The sequence below is a fragment of the Podarcis cretensis genome (assembly GCF_951804945.1).
Source record: "Podarcis cretensis genome assembly, chromosome: 8".
NCBI classification, from domain to species: Eukaryota; Metazoa; Chordata; class Lepidosauria; order Squamata; family Lacertidae; genus Podarcis; species Podarcis cretensis.
In genome coordinates, this window is record NC_137177.1 from 51,136,834 (window position 1) to 51,154,165 (window position 17,332).

Here is a 17,332-nt window from a genome sequence, read left to right on the forward strand (position 1 = left end):
GCGCCCGCCACAGTGGGGAGTGTCGGGGCGCACAATGCGCCTCCTCCCCTTGCTAGTATCCGCCCCAGAGCCACGTCAAAGGTGTAAAAGAGCCACATGCGGCTCCGGAGCCACGGGTTGCAGACCCCTGGGCTAGACCATTAACAGACAGAACTTCCGTTACTTTCAATGGATCTAGTGGAAATGAGTTGGATACAACCCCCAAGAAAACTGTGAGAAACGTTTGATTGAAAGCTGGCGCCCAGCTGAGATCTGTCTCTTTTGGCATTGCAGACCACAACCCTTACCAAATCCTGCATGGTACTGTATCACATCAACACTTGAGGCTGTTGCCGGTTGCCTTCTATAGGTAAATTTCACAAATGTATTCTGCGTGTAATGAATATACTTGCTGGGAAAATCAAGGGTACCAGAAACTTGTCAAGGGCCACTTTATGCACTTGCTTAACTGATACATCCAACCACCTAGTAACCCCAAGTTAAGAAAGAAGCACCATTAATAGCCTGTATTTTGTGGAGTTTCTGCATCCTTCCTCCCACCTTCATTTTATTTTTTCATTTTGATGTTTTAGTGGTCTTCACCAACCTTGTGCCCCCCAGCTCTTTTGGACTATAGCTCTCATGCCTCCTAGCCAACATGGGCTGTTGGGAATTGTATACAGTAGTAGCCACCTGGGAGTTTTGCTCTATGAAGATAAGGTGGGATGCAAATACAAGCTAGAGGCTTCCCCTGCTGCTTTTTAGCAGGACATCATCACTGCCTCCTTTTTTGCTTTGCTGTCCTGACTGGGCAGGGGGCAGTGTCTATTGCCGAATTCAGAAGACAAGAACGGTCATTGTGGGCCTAGTGAACAGTCTCCTTTCAACACCCCACTACCTACCACAAATGGGCAGAAATGCCATGAAAGTTACAAGCAGGTCACAAAGGCACACCTCAAACAGTATCTGGAGAGTGGCCTTTTGGGCTATCAAGGCCAAAATCTATCAAATTTGGCTTTCAGTTTGGCCTCTAGTCCTTCTTAAAAGGCATTTGTGCTAGTTATACGAACCAGCCCAGATCCTGTAGCCTTCATCAGAGGCCCTTCTCTGTGTGTCTCACCTGAGAGGGGTGTGGAAGGTGGTCACACAAGACTGGACCTTTTTCGGTGGGGGCCTCTTACCAGTGGAATGCTCTCCCCGGGGAGACACACCTTGGGCCATTCTTGTCAGTCTTTAGGTGTCAGGCGAAGACCTTTTTGTTCACTCAGGGTTTTGTATTATTATTATTTTTTAAAAAAACAACACCCGTGTTTTAAATTGCCTTTTTGTGGTACATTTTAACTTGCCAAGTCACGTAGAGACTTTTCATTGTGTTGAAGTGACTTGATACATGTAGATAAGTCATCATCACCACAAAACCCTTCTAAACTTGTTTTGAATTTTCAAGTCAAAAGACACGGCCGAGTGGCTCGGCTGCAAGTCTGCCTGCAGACCGTACATCTATGCAAAGCGAGGAGGGAGCCTGACCTGGTCACACTTGTTGCCTGCTTGGTCTGCTAACTTGTTCTTTCTTCTGTAGCCTTGTCATCACCTTTGAACCAGGACACCTGGTTAAGGAGCAAACATTCCTGTATGTTGCCATTGACATGTACACACAGTTGCTGCAGCTCTTTATGGATGGGACAACAGCAGTGGGACCAAGCCTGCATTCCATTGAGCCTGTGAGCATCTCATCCCCTCCCCTTTCATTTGTTTAGAGCAGCCCCTCCGCTTCCTTCCAAAGTACAGAACCATCCTGTTCCCTTTTTGGCTAGCCACAGCCTTTATTTGCCTATTGTGTTGACTCTCTGAGTCATTATTTGGGCAGCACCCACCTTGTACTTGGGAGCACCTGGAACAGATTAGGGTTCAGTGATGAAGGGGGATGTGTGTGAGAGAGAGACTGCAGCTGCTGTTCTGATAAACAGCCATGTCAGTCAGCTTTGCATTTTTGTCTTTGCTGGCTTCCGGCAGTATATATAGTTTTACCTCCAAGCAAAGTCACTCAAGGAAAACCAGTGTGGTGTAGCGGTTAGTGCGTCGGACTGGAACCTGGAAAAACCAGGATTCAAATCCCCAATCAGCCGTGAAGCACACTGGGTGACCTCGGGCCAGTCACTGCCTCTAAGCCCAACCTACTTCACAGGGTTATGGTGGGGATTAAATGAGTTGAGGAACCACTGATACCACCTTGCACCCCTTGGAGAAAAAAGGTGGGATATAAATGCAATAAATAAAAGTCTGAGTAAGATCAGTCTACAGAAGTATTATTCACTGTTTCCATTCTGAAAATGTGTTCAAAGCAGAAGATTTAGCTTAGATACCAGGAGGATGTTTCTAACAGCTGATGGATTTCAGTACCAGTGAAAACTGCCCATGGGCGAGAATCCATTTGAGAAAAGCTACACCAACCAGGGGTTAGAACAGGGATGGGGAACGTCTCAGCTGTTTTCAGCTCAACCCTGTTGTTGGGAAAGCGGAATACAAATATTTAATCTAGATCTCTGTGGTCCTCAAGATGTGGTTGAATTCCAGCTCCCATCATCCCATGCCATGCTAGCTGGGGCTGACTTCCCTGCTCTTGGATTAGATGAGTCGCCAGCTGTATCCCTTCTGGTTCCTGCAATTCTTAAGCTGTGGCTTAGTTGCAACATTATTTGAACGGTGCCTGTCTTTCCCAGGAGGAGTCACTGGCGCTGATAAGAAGAGCACGGCAGTTCCTGCTACGTGCAGTCCCCCAGTGTCCTCAAGGGAGCTTTTCCAGCCTCCAGCAGGTGGGTGAAAGGTCTTTCTGCTACCTCAAAACTTGGGAAATCCAGGGCTGCTGGCAACACTGTGGATTGTCCTGTTGATCCATCCAGCAATCAGTTCAACAAAGCCAATGGCGACTGGCTCAGTCTTTCAGCCCTCTACTTCACACTTCCTTTGCAAAGCTCTTCCTATTTTATTTTATTTGGATATGGCTTTGTACAGAGGTCATATCCAGCATTTATTCTAGGAGAAGGGGACAGAAACTCAACTTCACCATTTTAGAGGGGGCGAGCACAAATTAATAGTAGGACTTTTGAGGAAGAAAAAGCTGAAATGTGCCCAATATTGGTCTGGCTGCACCCAAAGACTGGCCCTTGCTCTGTATCTCCTAAGGGCCTTCTTAAAGTGGAGGCGTTTTCCAGCCCATCTGTGGGTTCCATTTACTGGAAATGCTGGGATTGAACCCAGGCCTTAATGCTTTGCATGTCTGGCTCTATACCTGAAGCACAAGCCCCTGAGTAGGATCCTCCAAGGCTCTCGAGCAGTTATTTCCTATTCTCCAGTCCTCTGGTTGCTTCCAACCTCGTGTTACTGGCAAGAGAAGGGCAAGGAAGACCGTGCCTTTTAAAACTTAACAGTCGTAGTGGGTAGGAACCCTAGCTCAGTGGTAGAGCACATGCTTTGCATCCTTGGCAACTCCCAAGAATAGAGCTGCGAAAGGCCCTTTTCTGCCTAAGAACTGCCAGCCAGTCTGACCTGGTATCCGGCAGCTTCCTCTGCTCCTAGCCTTGCCACCTGTGCGCTCCAAGCAGGAAGCAGCTGTGCCTTGACTCTTTGCACACCTTTGGCTCCTGCTGTCCACAGGTGTGGTAGATTACCAAACACTATGACCTGTGCGCTCCTAGAAATGGCATGGCCAGGCCAGAGATCTGTCTTTTCAGAGTGCTGCTGGCTGAACCGGTGGCAGCCTTTCTTTACAAACTCGACGTCATTGTGCTGTCTGCGGACAGTCTGCTCAAGGATTTAGCTTCAGAGAGGTAGCAACGCTTGACACCAGACTCTTTTCCTTCTTAGCTGATGAGTCTCTGTGAAGACTTGGACCCAGAGATGAAGGCTGCCCTTGTGAACTCCAGTGATGATGGGGATCTGCTTGATGAAGAACTTCTCCTTTTCTGACAGCGGAAGTCCAGGCAGGCAGGCAGGCATGAGGTGATTCCCTGCCCACCCAGACAGGGAAAAGTGGACACGCCTGCAAAGGCTTAATCTGTTCAAAGTATGGTGTAAATAATTTATTACAAGCATGACCATGACTTTGTAACAATAAAAACCATGTTACAAATATTCTGGTTCGTCTTTCTTTTTCAGATTGGCTTTGGAATTTAATTTAAAACAAGTTGTCTCGGGCTTAAACTGGGCTTTCTGTCAGCTTGAGAGCCCCTAAAAATGAGCCTGTGCCTATGGCCAACACACCTTTATAACAGGTGCGATACCTTTTCTGAGCTCAACCAATCGCCACATCAGAGGGAAGGCAGGACAGCCTGCTTCCTTTGGCGAGACGGATATGGCTCTGTAAGACACTGCTACGGTCTTGGACACAAACACACACGCGGAGAATAGTCACAGCAATGGAAAGCTTTTCACCAGCAAGCAGAAGCGAGTCCCCACCCCTTTCTGTTTTTTGGAGGATCCGTTAAAACGTATGTTTAAAACTCCCACTCAGTGTTGCTTTATGCAAAGCTGGATCAGGGCTCCCATCCAGGGCTCTTTCAGGTGGGCTCCTGCTGCACGCTCGGTTCCAATTTTACAGGATGGTTCTCTGCAGTCTCTGAAGCCTCCGACAGAGCCTCTGGCAGAGCCTCTTGCTCCAGCTCAGCAGCCTTGGCTTTGTCCTGAGTCTGGGTGAGGGGATGCACCATGGACATGTGGACGTTGAGGTTGTGGGCCTTTTCAAAGCGCTTCCCACACTGGTCACAGGCAAACTCCAGCTCAGTCTCTGCTTTGTGTTTGGTCATGTGGTACTTGAGGGATGCTCGCTGCCTGCACTGGAAGCCACAGATTTCACACCTGCAGGGGGAAAGCAGAAAGGGGACCTCAGACCTGCCACCTGGTCTCATCCCCATGAAGGAGGGGGAGCAGCAGCACAACCTCAGCCTTGGAAGAAATATATCAGCTACTCTCAGACAGGTGAGAAGATGCTTCCAATAACCAAGTGTCTTTTATCTACTAAGAACCCTGAATACTGAGCTGCACTTGAGACCATTGCTGGGGCGGGAAACATGCTTCCAGATTTTAGTTTGGATGTCCCGATCAAAAATCCAGGACGCTGGTGGACGCTGTGTCCTCTCTGTGGGAATGGAATATCCTGTAGGAGAAGTGACAGCTTAGTTCTTGCTAGAGTCAGACACTGCAGAGTCAGACACTTGCTAGAGTCAGAAACTCCTTATAGACCGGAGCCAGCCCTCTGTTAGGAACTGGTGCTTTAACAAGACAGACTTGTATGGCAGCAGCACTCCTTCATTCTGAAGTGCAGGAGAAACCACAGTCCACCAAAAGAAAACTGAGTGCTGCTCTCCACTATGGCAAAATGATCAGTCACATGTACAGTCATACCTTGGTTGACAAACACTTTAACAGTAGAACTTTTTGGCTCCCAAATGCCGCAAACCCAGAAGCAAGTGTTCCAGTTTGCGAACGTTCTTTTGGAAGCCGAATGTCCGGTGGGGCTTCCGATTGGCTGCAGGAAGCTCCTGCAGCCAATCGGAAGCTGTGCACTGGAAGTCAAATGAACTTCTGGAATGGATTCTGTTTGGCTTCCAAGGTAAGACTGTAGTTCTGCTTTGAGACAGATGGTTTTGCAGGAAATGTTTCCCAAACCAGTCCTAGAATCATCATTTCCCACACTACTGGACGTATGAACCAAAAAACCAATCCCAGGACCCAAAATGTGTGTGCGCGCGCTTGTGTGCCACATCTTAATTTGGAAGTGTCATTATTGGCGCAACTGCAAGGGAGATGACCTTTCTTCAACCACGTTAGGGCATACTAGTTTTCAAATTCAGCTTTGAGTAATCTTAAGATGCCCCATGAAGGCAACACAGCTTATCTGTAAAAGGCCATAGGCAAAGTGTGCTTACTGGAGAGGCTTTGCTCCTGAGTGGCGCATCTGGTGAACGGAGAGGTGTTTGCGTTGCTTGAATGTCTGGCCACATTCGTCACAGATATAGTTCCGCACCTCTGCAATGGGAGAAGGGAACAGGGTTGAAAATCACAATGACTTGGGTGGCTGTAAAAAAAGCGGTTTAGGAGAATTCATGGAGTAAAAGGCTATCAACAGTGAGTGCAGTACTAAGCCCCCCCCCCCCACCTCGGCATCAAAGGCAGTCTGTCTCAATACTAGCAGCTGGAGAATGTGTGTGAAGAAGTCTGATGCAGGCTTCCCCTAGGTATCTGGCTGGCCATTGTGGGAGCTGCGAGCTGGGAATGCCCCTCTGGCCTGACACCAGCAGCCCAACCTCTTCTTATGTTACTGGGACTCTCTCCATCATTGACACTCTTGGAAGACTTTGATTAGGGGCTTCTGATTGCATTTTGTGTGAACCTCTTAAAGAGACTTCATTACATTAAGCAGTAAATAAGTAATGAAAATGAAATGAATAAAAAGTATGGCGGCAGAGGAGGGGAATATGATGGCAATGTTTTCTGCAGTTTTCCCCCAAAAGTAACTAGAGCACTTTTCCAATGCTTTCTCTGTGATGATACAGAGGTCTGCACAGTTTGTGGGCAGGGTAACTGCAGATCCATGAATATCAACATTATTTTTATTTTTTAGTTTCTTAAGTTGCTTCATACAAAACAGCTTGCAAACAACCTAACTTAACAAAATAAAAAACAGATAAAATTAATTAACAGCCAAATTAAAAACAATAAATTTGCAATTCAAAATTCCTAAAATTTTCTTCCAACAATACAGGAAGAAGGACAGTTTTTGTCCTATCCAACTAAAAGATGAGCACCACAGTAGAGGCTAACCAGAAGCCTGGGCTAAATAAAAACGTCTTACAATGATGGTGCCAGGTATGTCTCCCTGGGGAGAGCATTCCAGATGGGGGCCCACCACTGAAAAAGCCTGTTCTCCTGTGCCATCTGTGATGCCTGATTCTGGCCAGGGCATTTCTTTCTCTTCCATGCAAATCCTCCATCATTCTCTCATAAGCGCAACATACCTGTATGAATGAGCTTCACATGGCGCTGAAGGTACCGGTCAATCATGAACACCTTGTTGCAACCTGGATGTGGGCAGGGCCTTTCTCTGACCTCCTCATGATGCTCTTTGATGTGCTTCTAAATCCAAGAAGAGAGATGGAGATCGTCACACAGAACCACCCTTTCACTCCATGCAGGTTTGCAGGCAGTGACAATCTGATCACCTATGGCAGGCGCGGCTAACAGGGCCCTCCAGAGGTTTTGGACTACAAGTCCATGTGCTGGCTGAGGCTGATGGGGATTGTAGTCCAAAACTTCCTAAGGGCAACTGGTTGGCCAAAGCTACTCCACAGCAGCAATCACGTGAACAGAATGAGAAAGGAGGACACTGCATCCATTTCCTCAAACTGGCAGCAAAATCTGGATCATAAGCTTTTCTCCTTGTTTTTCTCTTGTAAGCTAGGGTTACTCCCTCCCATTAGGCAGGGCTGTCAATCATTACAATCTGGCTTTTGATTGGTTCACTTCCACCCAAAGGAACCTGGGGGTGGAGGTGGCAGGGAGAGAGATACACTTGTTCCAGAAAGTAAAGTCCCGTCGAGGGTCTGACGACTCCAAAGCTAAATGTTGCTAGTAGTTATCCACATACCTTCATGCCATCTGCACCTCTGTACACAGCTGTACAGCCCTGATAAGGACACTTGTAAATGGTGGGCAGCTCTTCCCTTAAAAAAAGCAGAGGAAAGAGTAACTGGTGAGAAGGTTGGACCATTCTTGGGGGCGGGAATCTCACACCTTGGAAGCTTTGGGTATATGATACCTTTCACATTTGATTTTCTTTTTCCAGCCAGGTTTGGGTCCTGGCTTCTTCCTTATTTTGGGCTCTTCAAGCTTCTTTGCTTCTCTGCTTTCAACTTTCCTGTTGTTGGATACCCTAATAGAGGAGGAACAGGGAACTGTTGCTGCATGTCAACCGAAGTTATAAAACAGGGGGGAACGACCTCCCTACCCCTGTTGAGGGCTGCATCTCCCTATTTCTGTCCCCCTCCCCAATGCCTCCATGAAATTAGGCCAGTGCAAGGCTCTCAGGCTGGCCACCCATTAATAAATGCAAACATCTGAAAGCCTTACATAGAGACTAAATTGTTGAAATAAAGAAAAGAATCCACATCACCTGTTTCAACAGCACAAAGATTTGCACAATGGAACATTCCCACCCTCTCCTTCCCCTGCGCTCTCCACAAATCTGCTCGGAGGGTTGAGGGAGCCACTAAAACAGATTGAAGGGGCTTTAGGGGTCAGGAGAATATTCCATTGTACAAACCCTTGCACTGACAGAGCGTTTGCATAGCTCTACTTAAAATATAATCCTAAACAAATGGATGCATTTGCGAGGAGGGTGAAAAGAAACCTGCTCACTCCTAAGGAAAGAGAGAATGTGCGAATGGGAGGGGAATGGATGTGGGCCTTTGCCCACTGAGAGTGGAGGAGGTTGCAAAAGGTCAAATGCATTCGAGAGAAAGAAGCTACCACTCCTGTCTTTTGCTGCAGCAAAAGGACAAGAAAAAGCCCTCACCTCTTTTCTGGGTAAGGCTCAAAGTAGTCGTCTGAAGACTGCGCTCTCTTGTCGTTCTCGTCGTCACTCAAGGAGTACCTGAGAAAGTAAACAGGCCCTTTCACTAAAGCAGATGGCAGGCAAAGCCTCATTGGGCCTTTATGTTGACAGCGGGGGCGGGGGGAGCTCAAGAGAAACTGCTGCAAGTCCGGCTGCCCCAAAGTGAGCTTTCCTTCTTCAAGAAAACAACATACTCCAGACAGTGGCCCAGAACCACTCAATGTAAAGGCCACTATGCTACAAAAAGGTGAGCAGAGAAGCTGCCCTACCATGTGGGTTCTTGGGCATCAAATAATTGGAAGCCCTGCCTTCGGAGTCTTTTAAAAAGCAAGTGCCCAGCTCTAGTCAGTTCCATGCTTAAAAGCTGAAGGTGGTGCCTGCAAAAGGTTTCAGGCCAAAGTAATGTAGAGAGCTGCCTTACACCAAGTCAGACCAATGATCCATCCAGGTTGGTATTATACACTGACTGGTAGCAGCAGCTCTACAGAGTTTTAGGCAGGGGGCATTCCCAGCCCTACCTGGAGGTGCTGAGCATTGAACCTGGGACCTTCTGAATGCAAGTCAGAGGCTCTACCACTGAGCTATAGCCTTCCCCCACAAGATCACTTGCTAAGACTCCCCCCAGTTCTCTGCCTAGGCACCTCACCTGCCCACTTTTTTTTGCCAGCTACATTTCTGTAAATCACTTAGAGGTGCTTTTTAAAAACAAACAAACCCCAAAACCCCCAAAACCATCAAGTGGTATATACATTCTATTAAATAAGTAAAATAATAAGACTGCCCCAAGTGACATCCTTTGGGATCACTGCCATAGGCAGTGTGGATTTGTATTTATCCACATTCTGGCCCATCAGTGAGAATAATACATTCATTTTCATAAAAAACACAAATACTTGGGCATCATTTATAACCTTTGTGAAGAACAAAGGTTATAAACAGAGATAGTAACTGCAACAATTAATTTGAACTAAAGGTAGTATTAAGGAGTTGTTGTTACAATTAATAATTTTGTATTTTTACTATTGGACTGCATTGCTTGTAATAAAGGCCACAAAAACTGCCCTGTGCTGTCCTGACCCCTCCCTCCACCCCCCAAACAAGCCGTCTCCAGTGACTGGACCCTCCAGTGAGGAACGAGATCCACTCCCGCCCCACAATCATTGTTCATGCTTGCAAAGGTGACATTTGAATCCCGCTCTTCTTCTCTCACCCCTCAAAAAGGTCACTGAACTCGTCTTTTACCCGCTCATCCGAGGCTGCAGAGGGAACCGGCTTCTCACTCAGTGGCCCTAGAAGACGGAGAAGAATGCATGTTGCAAAGGGCGCAAAGGAAGGCACAACAGTCATCAAGGCACAACAGTCCTGCGGCACCCGACCCAGCGGAACATAAGAAGAGCCTGTCTGCTGGGTCAGGCCCACCCAGCCCAGCATCCTCTTCTCGCGGTGGTCAGCCAAAGGATGTGGGCCTGTGCTCACCTTGGCAAGAGCCTGCTTCACTATGAGAAGACGTGAGTGTCTGGGCACGCTGGCTGGAGGGAAAGCCAAGTTAATGGGGCGGAAATTAAAAAGCAAGAAGAATGCAAAGGGCACGCCTGGTCCCAGACAGCTGAGCTATAAATCAGAAATGCTGCCACTCAGCTCTGTGAACGCACTGCTTCCACACAGACTTGAACAGCTGAACACTCAGAAAGTAGTAGTAGTAGTAGTAGTAGTAATAATAATAATAATAATTTATTATTTGTACCCCACCCATCTGGCTGGGTTTTCCTAGCCTCTCTGGATAGCTTCCAACAAAGATTAAAAATACATTAAAATGTCACACATTAAAAACTTCCCTGAACAGGGCTGCCTTCAGATGTCTTCTAAATGTCAGGTACTTGTTTATCTCTTTGACATCTGATGGGAGGGCGTTCCACAGGGCGGGCGCCACTACCGAGAAGGCCCTCTGCCTGGTTCCCTGTAACTTGGCTTCTCGCAGTGAGGGAACCACCAGAAGGCCCTCGACGCTGGACCTCAGTGTCCGAGCAGAACGATGTTGATGGAGACACTCCTTCAAGTATACTGGGCCCAGGCCGTTTATGTTTATACTGTGTATATGTGTATGTATATATGTGTATATCATGCAAAGAAATGTGCAAAGACCTGTGTGGAGTTGTGACCCGCAATCCCCACGACATACTGGAGAGACATCCTTGGCATGCCACTTACCTGGACTGCCATTCAGAGGGCAGTCCGGCTGCGGCAGGCTTTCCTCCTGCAAAGGAGCTTCCGAGGCATCTTGGAATGAAGGCAAATCCTGGCTCTCTGACACCCAGCTTTCTGTGCTAAGCGCAGGCGGAGGAGTCTCGCTTTTTGCAGGTTGCTGGCCGGCTGCCGTACGAGTGGTGCCACGCTGGGGTTCCGGCGGTGCTGCCGCAGCCACAGTACAGTCAGCCCCCACCCCGTTGCCCGTCACTTGCGCCTGCTGTGAGGCAGGGCCCTTGTTCAGTTCCCACTTGACGGACAGGGCGTTGTCCACCAGCAAGGTGCTGCAGTCCGAATCTGTGCTCATGACATAATCATGACCCTCTTCGCAGCCCCACACGGCCTGGATGATCCCGCAGTACTCCGAGGACAAGACGCCTTGCAAGCTGGGAGCAATCTGGCAGCTTTCAGCGTGGTTGTGGGTCCACATCACTAAGCTGTGGAGGCACTGGGGGCTGGATGTGATCAGGTCTGCTGTTGGCAGGGAGAAAGACAGAGGGTAGCAGAGACCAGGCATGCCACTGAAACACCTGCCCCGCACCATAAGCCCCAGAATAACTGGCTGGCATGGACTATGGCAACTGTGCTAGGTGGTAACACACACACACACACACACTCAAAGTTATTTTATTTTATTTATGGAATTTATAGTCCACCCCTCCTCCTGAACGCTGAACACATTGCTTTCTGTTAGGCAGAGTTACCTCTTGAAATTACACCACCTTCAGCTCCTTGGAGGAAAGAAGTGTAATAGATGAACAATAAAGCCATGGTAATACATGCAGCTTTGCATCTGCTGAAGGCGAGGGATGATGAGCTACTGCTTCTTTATACTGAGCTCGGAAGAAGGAAAAACCCACTTGAATATCATCCTGCTTAATACTTGGTTTGCAGAGAGACTGACAGTGGCAAACAGTTGTGTGGGGCTCCTTGTGCAGAAGGGTTTATTTAGTGTGCTGTGACTTTGTCTCATACACAAATCAGGGGTGTGCACAGCAACACTGATCAAAGCCTTTCTTCAGGTGATGGATCAGAAACCAAGTACAAACTGTCATATTATTATGAAGTATACAGAAAAGATCCATGTTCCCAACAGATCTTAGAAATATGCTTGCCTACACTTAAAAAGGAAAAACATTATTTACTTTGTTTATTCATATTCCACCCTTCCTCCTGAATGTTGAACACATTGTTTTCAGTGAGTAATTGCAAGATGCAACTGTGTCTATTTTATTTTGTTGTTTTTGTCTTTATTATCTTGGAAATAAAATTCAAGAAAGAGAAAAAGAGTTTGCCTGAACGTGTGATCTGGCAAAAGAAGCTGGGGAGCCTTAGCTAGAATTGCACATGGCTGGCTCAAAGGCACTCAAAATATGAGTTTTCCCTTTCTGTAGCTGATGCTGAGTTGTTTTATTTTTGGATCAGTGTTTTGCACTGTTTTTATTTCAGATATCTTTGTGCTTTCATACTGACGGTATCCTGCCTTGGGACTTCTCATGATGGGCTCCTAATGGATGTTTTAGATAAATAAAAATCCTGCCTTCCCAGGCGGACACTGGAGCCGGCCCTAGAGTGCAGAGACCACCCTGGTCCCCACTAGTCATAAGGAAATTGCCAGAGACTGAGCACCACATCAGCTATAAGCATAGGCAAAATGGAAACTGTGGAAGCAACAGGGCAGCCACAACTGACATCAAGGAGAAAATTCAGAGGAGCCAAAACAATCCTACTTACCTAGAGAGGGAGCATCTCCTTTTGCAGCAGGAAGAGGAGGTTGCGCAAGGTTGTCCCTGTACACAAAAGAGACGGCAGAGCAAATCAGATGCCTTCTAGGGAGGACAGACTCAGGCAGCATGTGCTCTGGTCTCAAAGTGGCAGTTTCACAAACAAAAAATGTGCACAGGCAATTTCCAGCTGCTGGAAACTGGAATTTTGGCCTTGCAAATAAGGCCACATACATTACGAACCCACAAAGTATTTCCCTAGCCCTCTGTGCGAAGTACAAGTCATTAGTGGGACATCAGCAGGCTAACCAAGTATTTTGTATACAGCTCATAAATGTCTGCCTGCTTGGGGGCCAAGTCTTGGTGGCTACCGAGACAAGCCACAAGCAGCCCAGCCTCCCGCGAGTGGAGAAATCCGCTCAACCTACTTTCCGTGTGGCTTGAGGTGGCCAGTGGGAGACAGGTTCACCTTCTGGATGAAGGCCTTGAGGATGCTGCGGCACTTGTAAAACTGGGCGTGGCACTTCTTGCAGACAAACTGGGGGAGGGCCGGGTCTTGCCGGACAGCCACCCCCACCAGCCGCTGGAAGTCCGTGAAGAAGACCTGATCCATGCGCCGCTGCTTCTCGGAGCTCTCCCCCACCACAGGGATCTTTCCAAAAGCGTTCCGCAGGCTCCGAGAGGAAAACTTCCCGTGGCAAAGCCGGCAGTAAGCGGTGCTCACACCCCGGCCGAATCCTGCAAGGATTTCAGGAAAAGAAAGGAGGTCACTCTGAGACTAGCATTGCCTTTAGAAGCATAAAGAAGGTACAAGGCAGGCAGAGGGCCTTCTTGGTAGTGGCACCCTCCCTGTGGAATGCCCTCCCTTCAGATGGCAAGGAGATAAAGAATTACACAACTTTTAGAAGACATCTAAAGGCAGCCCTAGGACGCAGGTGGCGCTGTGTGTTAAAGCCTCAGCGCCTAGGGCTTGCCGATCGAAAGGTCGGCGGTTCGAATCCCTGCGGCGGGGTGCGCTCCCGTCGTTCGGTCCCAGCGCCTGCCAACCTAGCAGTTCGAAAGCACCTCCGGATGCAAGTAGATAAATAGGGACCGCTTACCAGCGGGAAGGTAAACGGCGTTTCCGTGTGCGGCTCTGGCTCTGGCTCTGGCCAGAGCAGCGATGTCACGCTGGCCACGTGACCCGGAAGTGTCTCCGGACAGCGCTGGCCCCTGGCCTCTTAAGTGAGATGGGCGCACAACCCCAGAGTCTGTCAAGACTGGCCCGTACGGGCAGGGGTACCTTTACCTTTACCTTTAAAGGCAGCCCTGTTTAGGGAAGTTTTTAATGTTTGATATTTTTAGATATGCTGTAAGTCACCCAGAGTGACTGAGGAAACCCAGCCAGATGGGCGGGGGTATAAATAAAATTATTATTATTATTATTATTATTATTATTATTATTATTATTACCATTGGTCTACCTACCTCTGTCTCATCTACAGTAACTGGCAGCACATCTCCGGGGTATTGGGCAGGCAGCTTTCCCAGACTTGCCTGGAGATGCCATTGGGGATTGAACCAGGTGCCTTCTGCATGCAAAGCAGGTGTCCTGCCACTGAACTACAGCCCTCGCCAGCCATTATGTGAACTAACTCCCAGAGCATGTAAGTGGGTGGCAACCAGAGAAACACTATTAAATGGTCCTTGCCAAACACCCAGGAACATCCTTTTGGGACATGGGGGGTTGAATTTAATGTATTTGTCCTCCGATTCCATCAATCAAACTTTCCATAATCACAACATGTAAAAGCGTGGCATTCTGCATCAAATGCATAACTCAGCATCCTAAAAATTAGGAGTTTCTTCAAACACACCCAAGGTCCTAGTCCTCATGGATGCAAACATAAACTGTGTTAGTGAACACAGGAGCCACCTGAGCTGGAGTAAAGCATCAAGCTGAGTGTTGACCCCTGCTGTTGCAACCAAGAAAGGCAGCCCTGGTCATATTGTCACTGCCCCCACTCCAGCCCTACCTTCTGGCATCCCTTTGCCTTTTTTGTCTTCGGCTCAGAGAGCAGTCCTTGCTTTGAACCATCCAGCTCCTGCTTTGCCAAGAACTGTGAGAGAAACAGGAACCAATTTCTTTTGTTTTCCTGTTTGCTTTCAAGCAAGTTCTGCTGTCTGTGCAGGGACCTGGTTTGCAAACTGCCCACAGCCCCTCTGCAGCACTTCCTGACTTGGAAGAGCCACAGGGATGATGTCAGCAGTCTTTACTGTGGCACTGGCCAATCAAGTGACTTGTTGTCTCAGAGGCATAGCAAGTCTTTTCTTGATCATGGGTGGTGGCTCCAGCTCAGCACCCAGGACCCTTTCTCATCCAGGACTCCTCCCTCCGCTGCCACCAATTCTATGAGAGAGCAGAGCTGAATATTTTAAAGTAGAGAAGGCAGACAAATGAAACTAAGGTGCCACAAATCAGACCTAGAAAACATAAAGCATCAGCTTTCTGTTTTGGGGCTGTTCTTCACATTTTCCAGGGAACCAAGCTACCTGTGATTTCTTTTCATCCCTGCAAAAAGGCCCTCTAAGCAGCACAAATGTTTTCTCTTCAAACCCTCTGCCTAGACTTCCCCAGAACTGTCTCTGCTAAGCTACATTAAAAAATCCATTCACTAATCAGCTTTCCCATGTAAACACACTATACTTTCAAAGCACATTCAAAACATCTTTCCAGGCATTGTAGTTTAAGAGTTGCTGGGAATTGTAACTCTGGGAGGGTAGACAACAGTGCCCAGAATTCCTTCCCTCAATAACAATAAGGAAAAGTAGGGGAGCCTGCAGTCCTCCAGATGTTGCTAGACTACAACTCCCATCATCCCTGACTACTGGCCATGCTGGCAGCTTCAGACTGCTGGGAACTGGAGTCATAAGACAGCTAGACTGTGCCCGGTTAGTGAAGGCAATGGAAAATTTAAACAGGCACATTTACCTGATCTGAGGCCAAGAACAAGGGTTACCGATTAACACGACACAAAACCGTCCAACGTTTCAACAAGTACATTAAGTACACATGTGTTTTTGCTATGGTTATGGAGGTGCAATTGCAACCCACGACCCACATGTTGGCATATGAACTGTCAGTGAGTGTGGGACTATCTCCACGCCAAATCAGTTCAGCAAATGTGGAACAAGATGGTGTCCAGGTTATTACATCTGTAGAAACCATTATCCCACATCACACCTGGTATAAGAATGTAACAGGACAGATCTATGATTTATAGCTCCCCATAAGGCCTCAGGTTGCACACCTCTGCAAGGGGGTGGGGGTGGAGACCAGAGCATGTGGCTACTAGGTAGGGGAAAGCTGATTGATTCCCTGATTCCCTGGTGTTGGGGAGCAACACCATCGTGGTCTATCTAGCAGCATCAAATATGTATCGTCTTCCAAATAATTAACAGCAAAAGATAAATATAAAAAAATGCAAGTTCCTGTTCTAAGACTGCAAATTTGTGAGTGAACCCCATACAACTAAATCATGATACAGGGAGGAACAATATATGAAAATGGATGAGAAACCATTTGCTGCTAAGGAATCTGGGAGCTGAAGTCCATCAACCTCTGGAGGAAGGCCAGAGGTTCGTGTCAAGTCCTCTTCCTGGTTCATCCACCTGGCACCTCTCCATGCCTCTGATGGGCACTGATGGCTTCAAAATGGGAAGCCAGAGCCTCTGTCACCCCTGCTAGGTACTTGTCAGCTCAATGGTCAGGGCCTACCCACTGCCTAAGCAGTGAGATTTAAGGAGGCCCAGATCAACCAGCTGCCCCAGCGCCCTCTACATCTCGGCAGTTGCACGATGGTTGCGACTACAGCTACCGGGGATGGTGAAAAGTTTTAGGTGTGCCTTGAGGGTGGCGGAGCAGTTAACCTAGGTTGTGCATGGAAGCTCTACAAGAAACCCACGTGACTGGACTCCAAAGCTGCCCACTGGAGAGCTCCGGGAGGCAAAAGGCACGGGCCACTGCAGTTAGCATTTCAGACGTGACCGATTGGGAGAGGAGAGCGCTGGTTGTTTGCGCGCTCGCGCCTGCCTGCCTATCTGGCGAACATCAGCGACGGATATGCTGACCCGACGAACAGGAAAGGGCATTCTGCACGCGCTCTGTTCACTGCTTTTCACATCTAAAGGCCCAGCCCCGGCACTGGAAGCAGGGCCAGCCTCGCCCAGCCCAGCTCCACCGCCGCCCGCTGGCCAGTCCAGCCCCGGTGCCAAGGCGCCTCCCGAGCGCGCGCGCCCCGTCCGATCCCTGCCCTGCGTACTTCCCGCGGGGCAGCGCGGCTTCCTTCCGAGCGCGCACGCGGAGGATCGGGCCGCCCGCCGGGTCCCCGGAAGAGCGCGCTGCCGGGGTGCCCCTGTCCGCCTGCGCTCACCCGCTGCCGCCGCCTCCGAGGCTGGCGAGGCCCACTGCTCGGGCTCCGGCTCGGGCTGCTGTTCCTGCTCCCGGGAGGTGGCGGTGGGGCGCCCCCGGCGGACCCGGACACTCTTGGCCTCGGCTGGTGGCGGCGGCGGTTCTGGAGCGCCCCTGGCCGCCGCGCCCGCGGGTAAGAACCGGCCACGCCGATCCCGCTTCATGGCCGTGCAGAGCCCGGCCCGGCCCCCGCTCGACAGGCTCTGGCTGCGGCTCCGGCAGCGCCTTGGCTCGGCTCCGGCCCGCAGCGCCCCTGGCGGACGGAGGAGCCTGCCCGGGCAGGAGCTCCGCCCGGCGAGGGGCTCCCGCTCGCCTGCCAGCGGGTGG

At 49.1% G+C, this 17,332-nt stretch overlaps 2 protein-coding genes across 5 annotated transcripts in view; one reads left to right on the top strand and one right to left on the bottom strand.

Moving 5' to 3' along the window:
- FANCA (FA complementation group A) overlaps positions 1-4,110 on the top strand; it is a 43,280-nt gene extending 39,170 nt beyond the window's left edge. For both annotated transcript variants that reach the window (XM_079988704.1, XM_079988705.1), the window contains exons 40-43: positions 274-349; positions 1,559-1,700; positions 2,700-2,792; positions 3,844-4,110. In XM_079988704.1, coding sequence (XP_079844830.1) covers positions 274-349; positions 1,559-1,700; positions 2,700-2,792; positions 3,844-3,945 — 413 coding nt within the window. In that variant the 3' untranslated portion in view covers positions 3,946-4,110. The remainder of the gene's footprint in view (positions 1-273; positions 350-1,558; positions 1,701-2,699; positions 2,793-3,843) is intronic.
- Positions 4,033-17,184, bottom strand: ZNF276 (zinc finger protein 276). Of its 3 annotated transcripts, none has more exons than XM_079988801.1 (11): positions 16,968-17,184; positions 12,984-13,293; positions 12,566-12,621; positions 10,796-11,302; positions 9,798-9,876; positions 8,549-8,626; positions 7,793-7,906; positions 7,622-7,697; positions 6,993-7,110; positions 5,904-6,003; positions 4,033-4,833 (listed from the first exon to the last, which is right to left on the bottom strand). In XM_079988801.1, the coding sequence occupies exons 1-11, from the start codon at positions 17,167-17,169 to the stop codon at positions 4,536-4,538; spliced, it is 1,938 nt and encodes a 645-aa protein (XP_079844927.1). In that variant the 5' UTR covers positions 17,170-17,184; the 3' UTR covers positions 4,033-4,535. The 3 variants fall into 3 exon arrangements, with proteins under 3 accessions (XP_079844927.1, XP_079844926.1, XP_079844928.1); XM_079988800.1 differs by having other exon boundaries at positions 10,796-11,305; XM_079988802.1 differs by lacking the exon at positions 16,968-17,184 and adding an exon at positions 16,115-16,302 and having other exon boundaries at positions 10,796-11,305.
- Between the last annotated feature and the right edge of the window lie 148 nt (positions 17,185-17,332).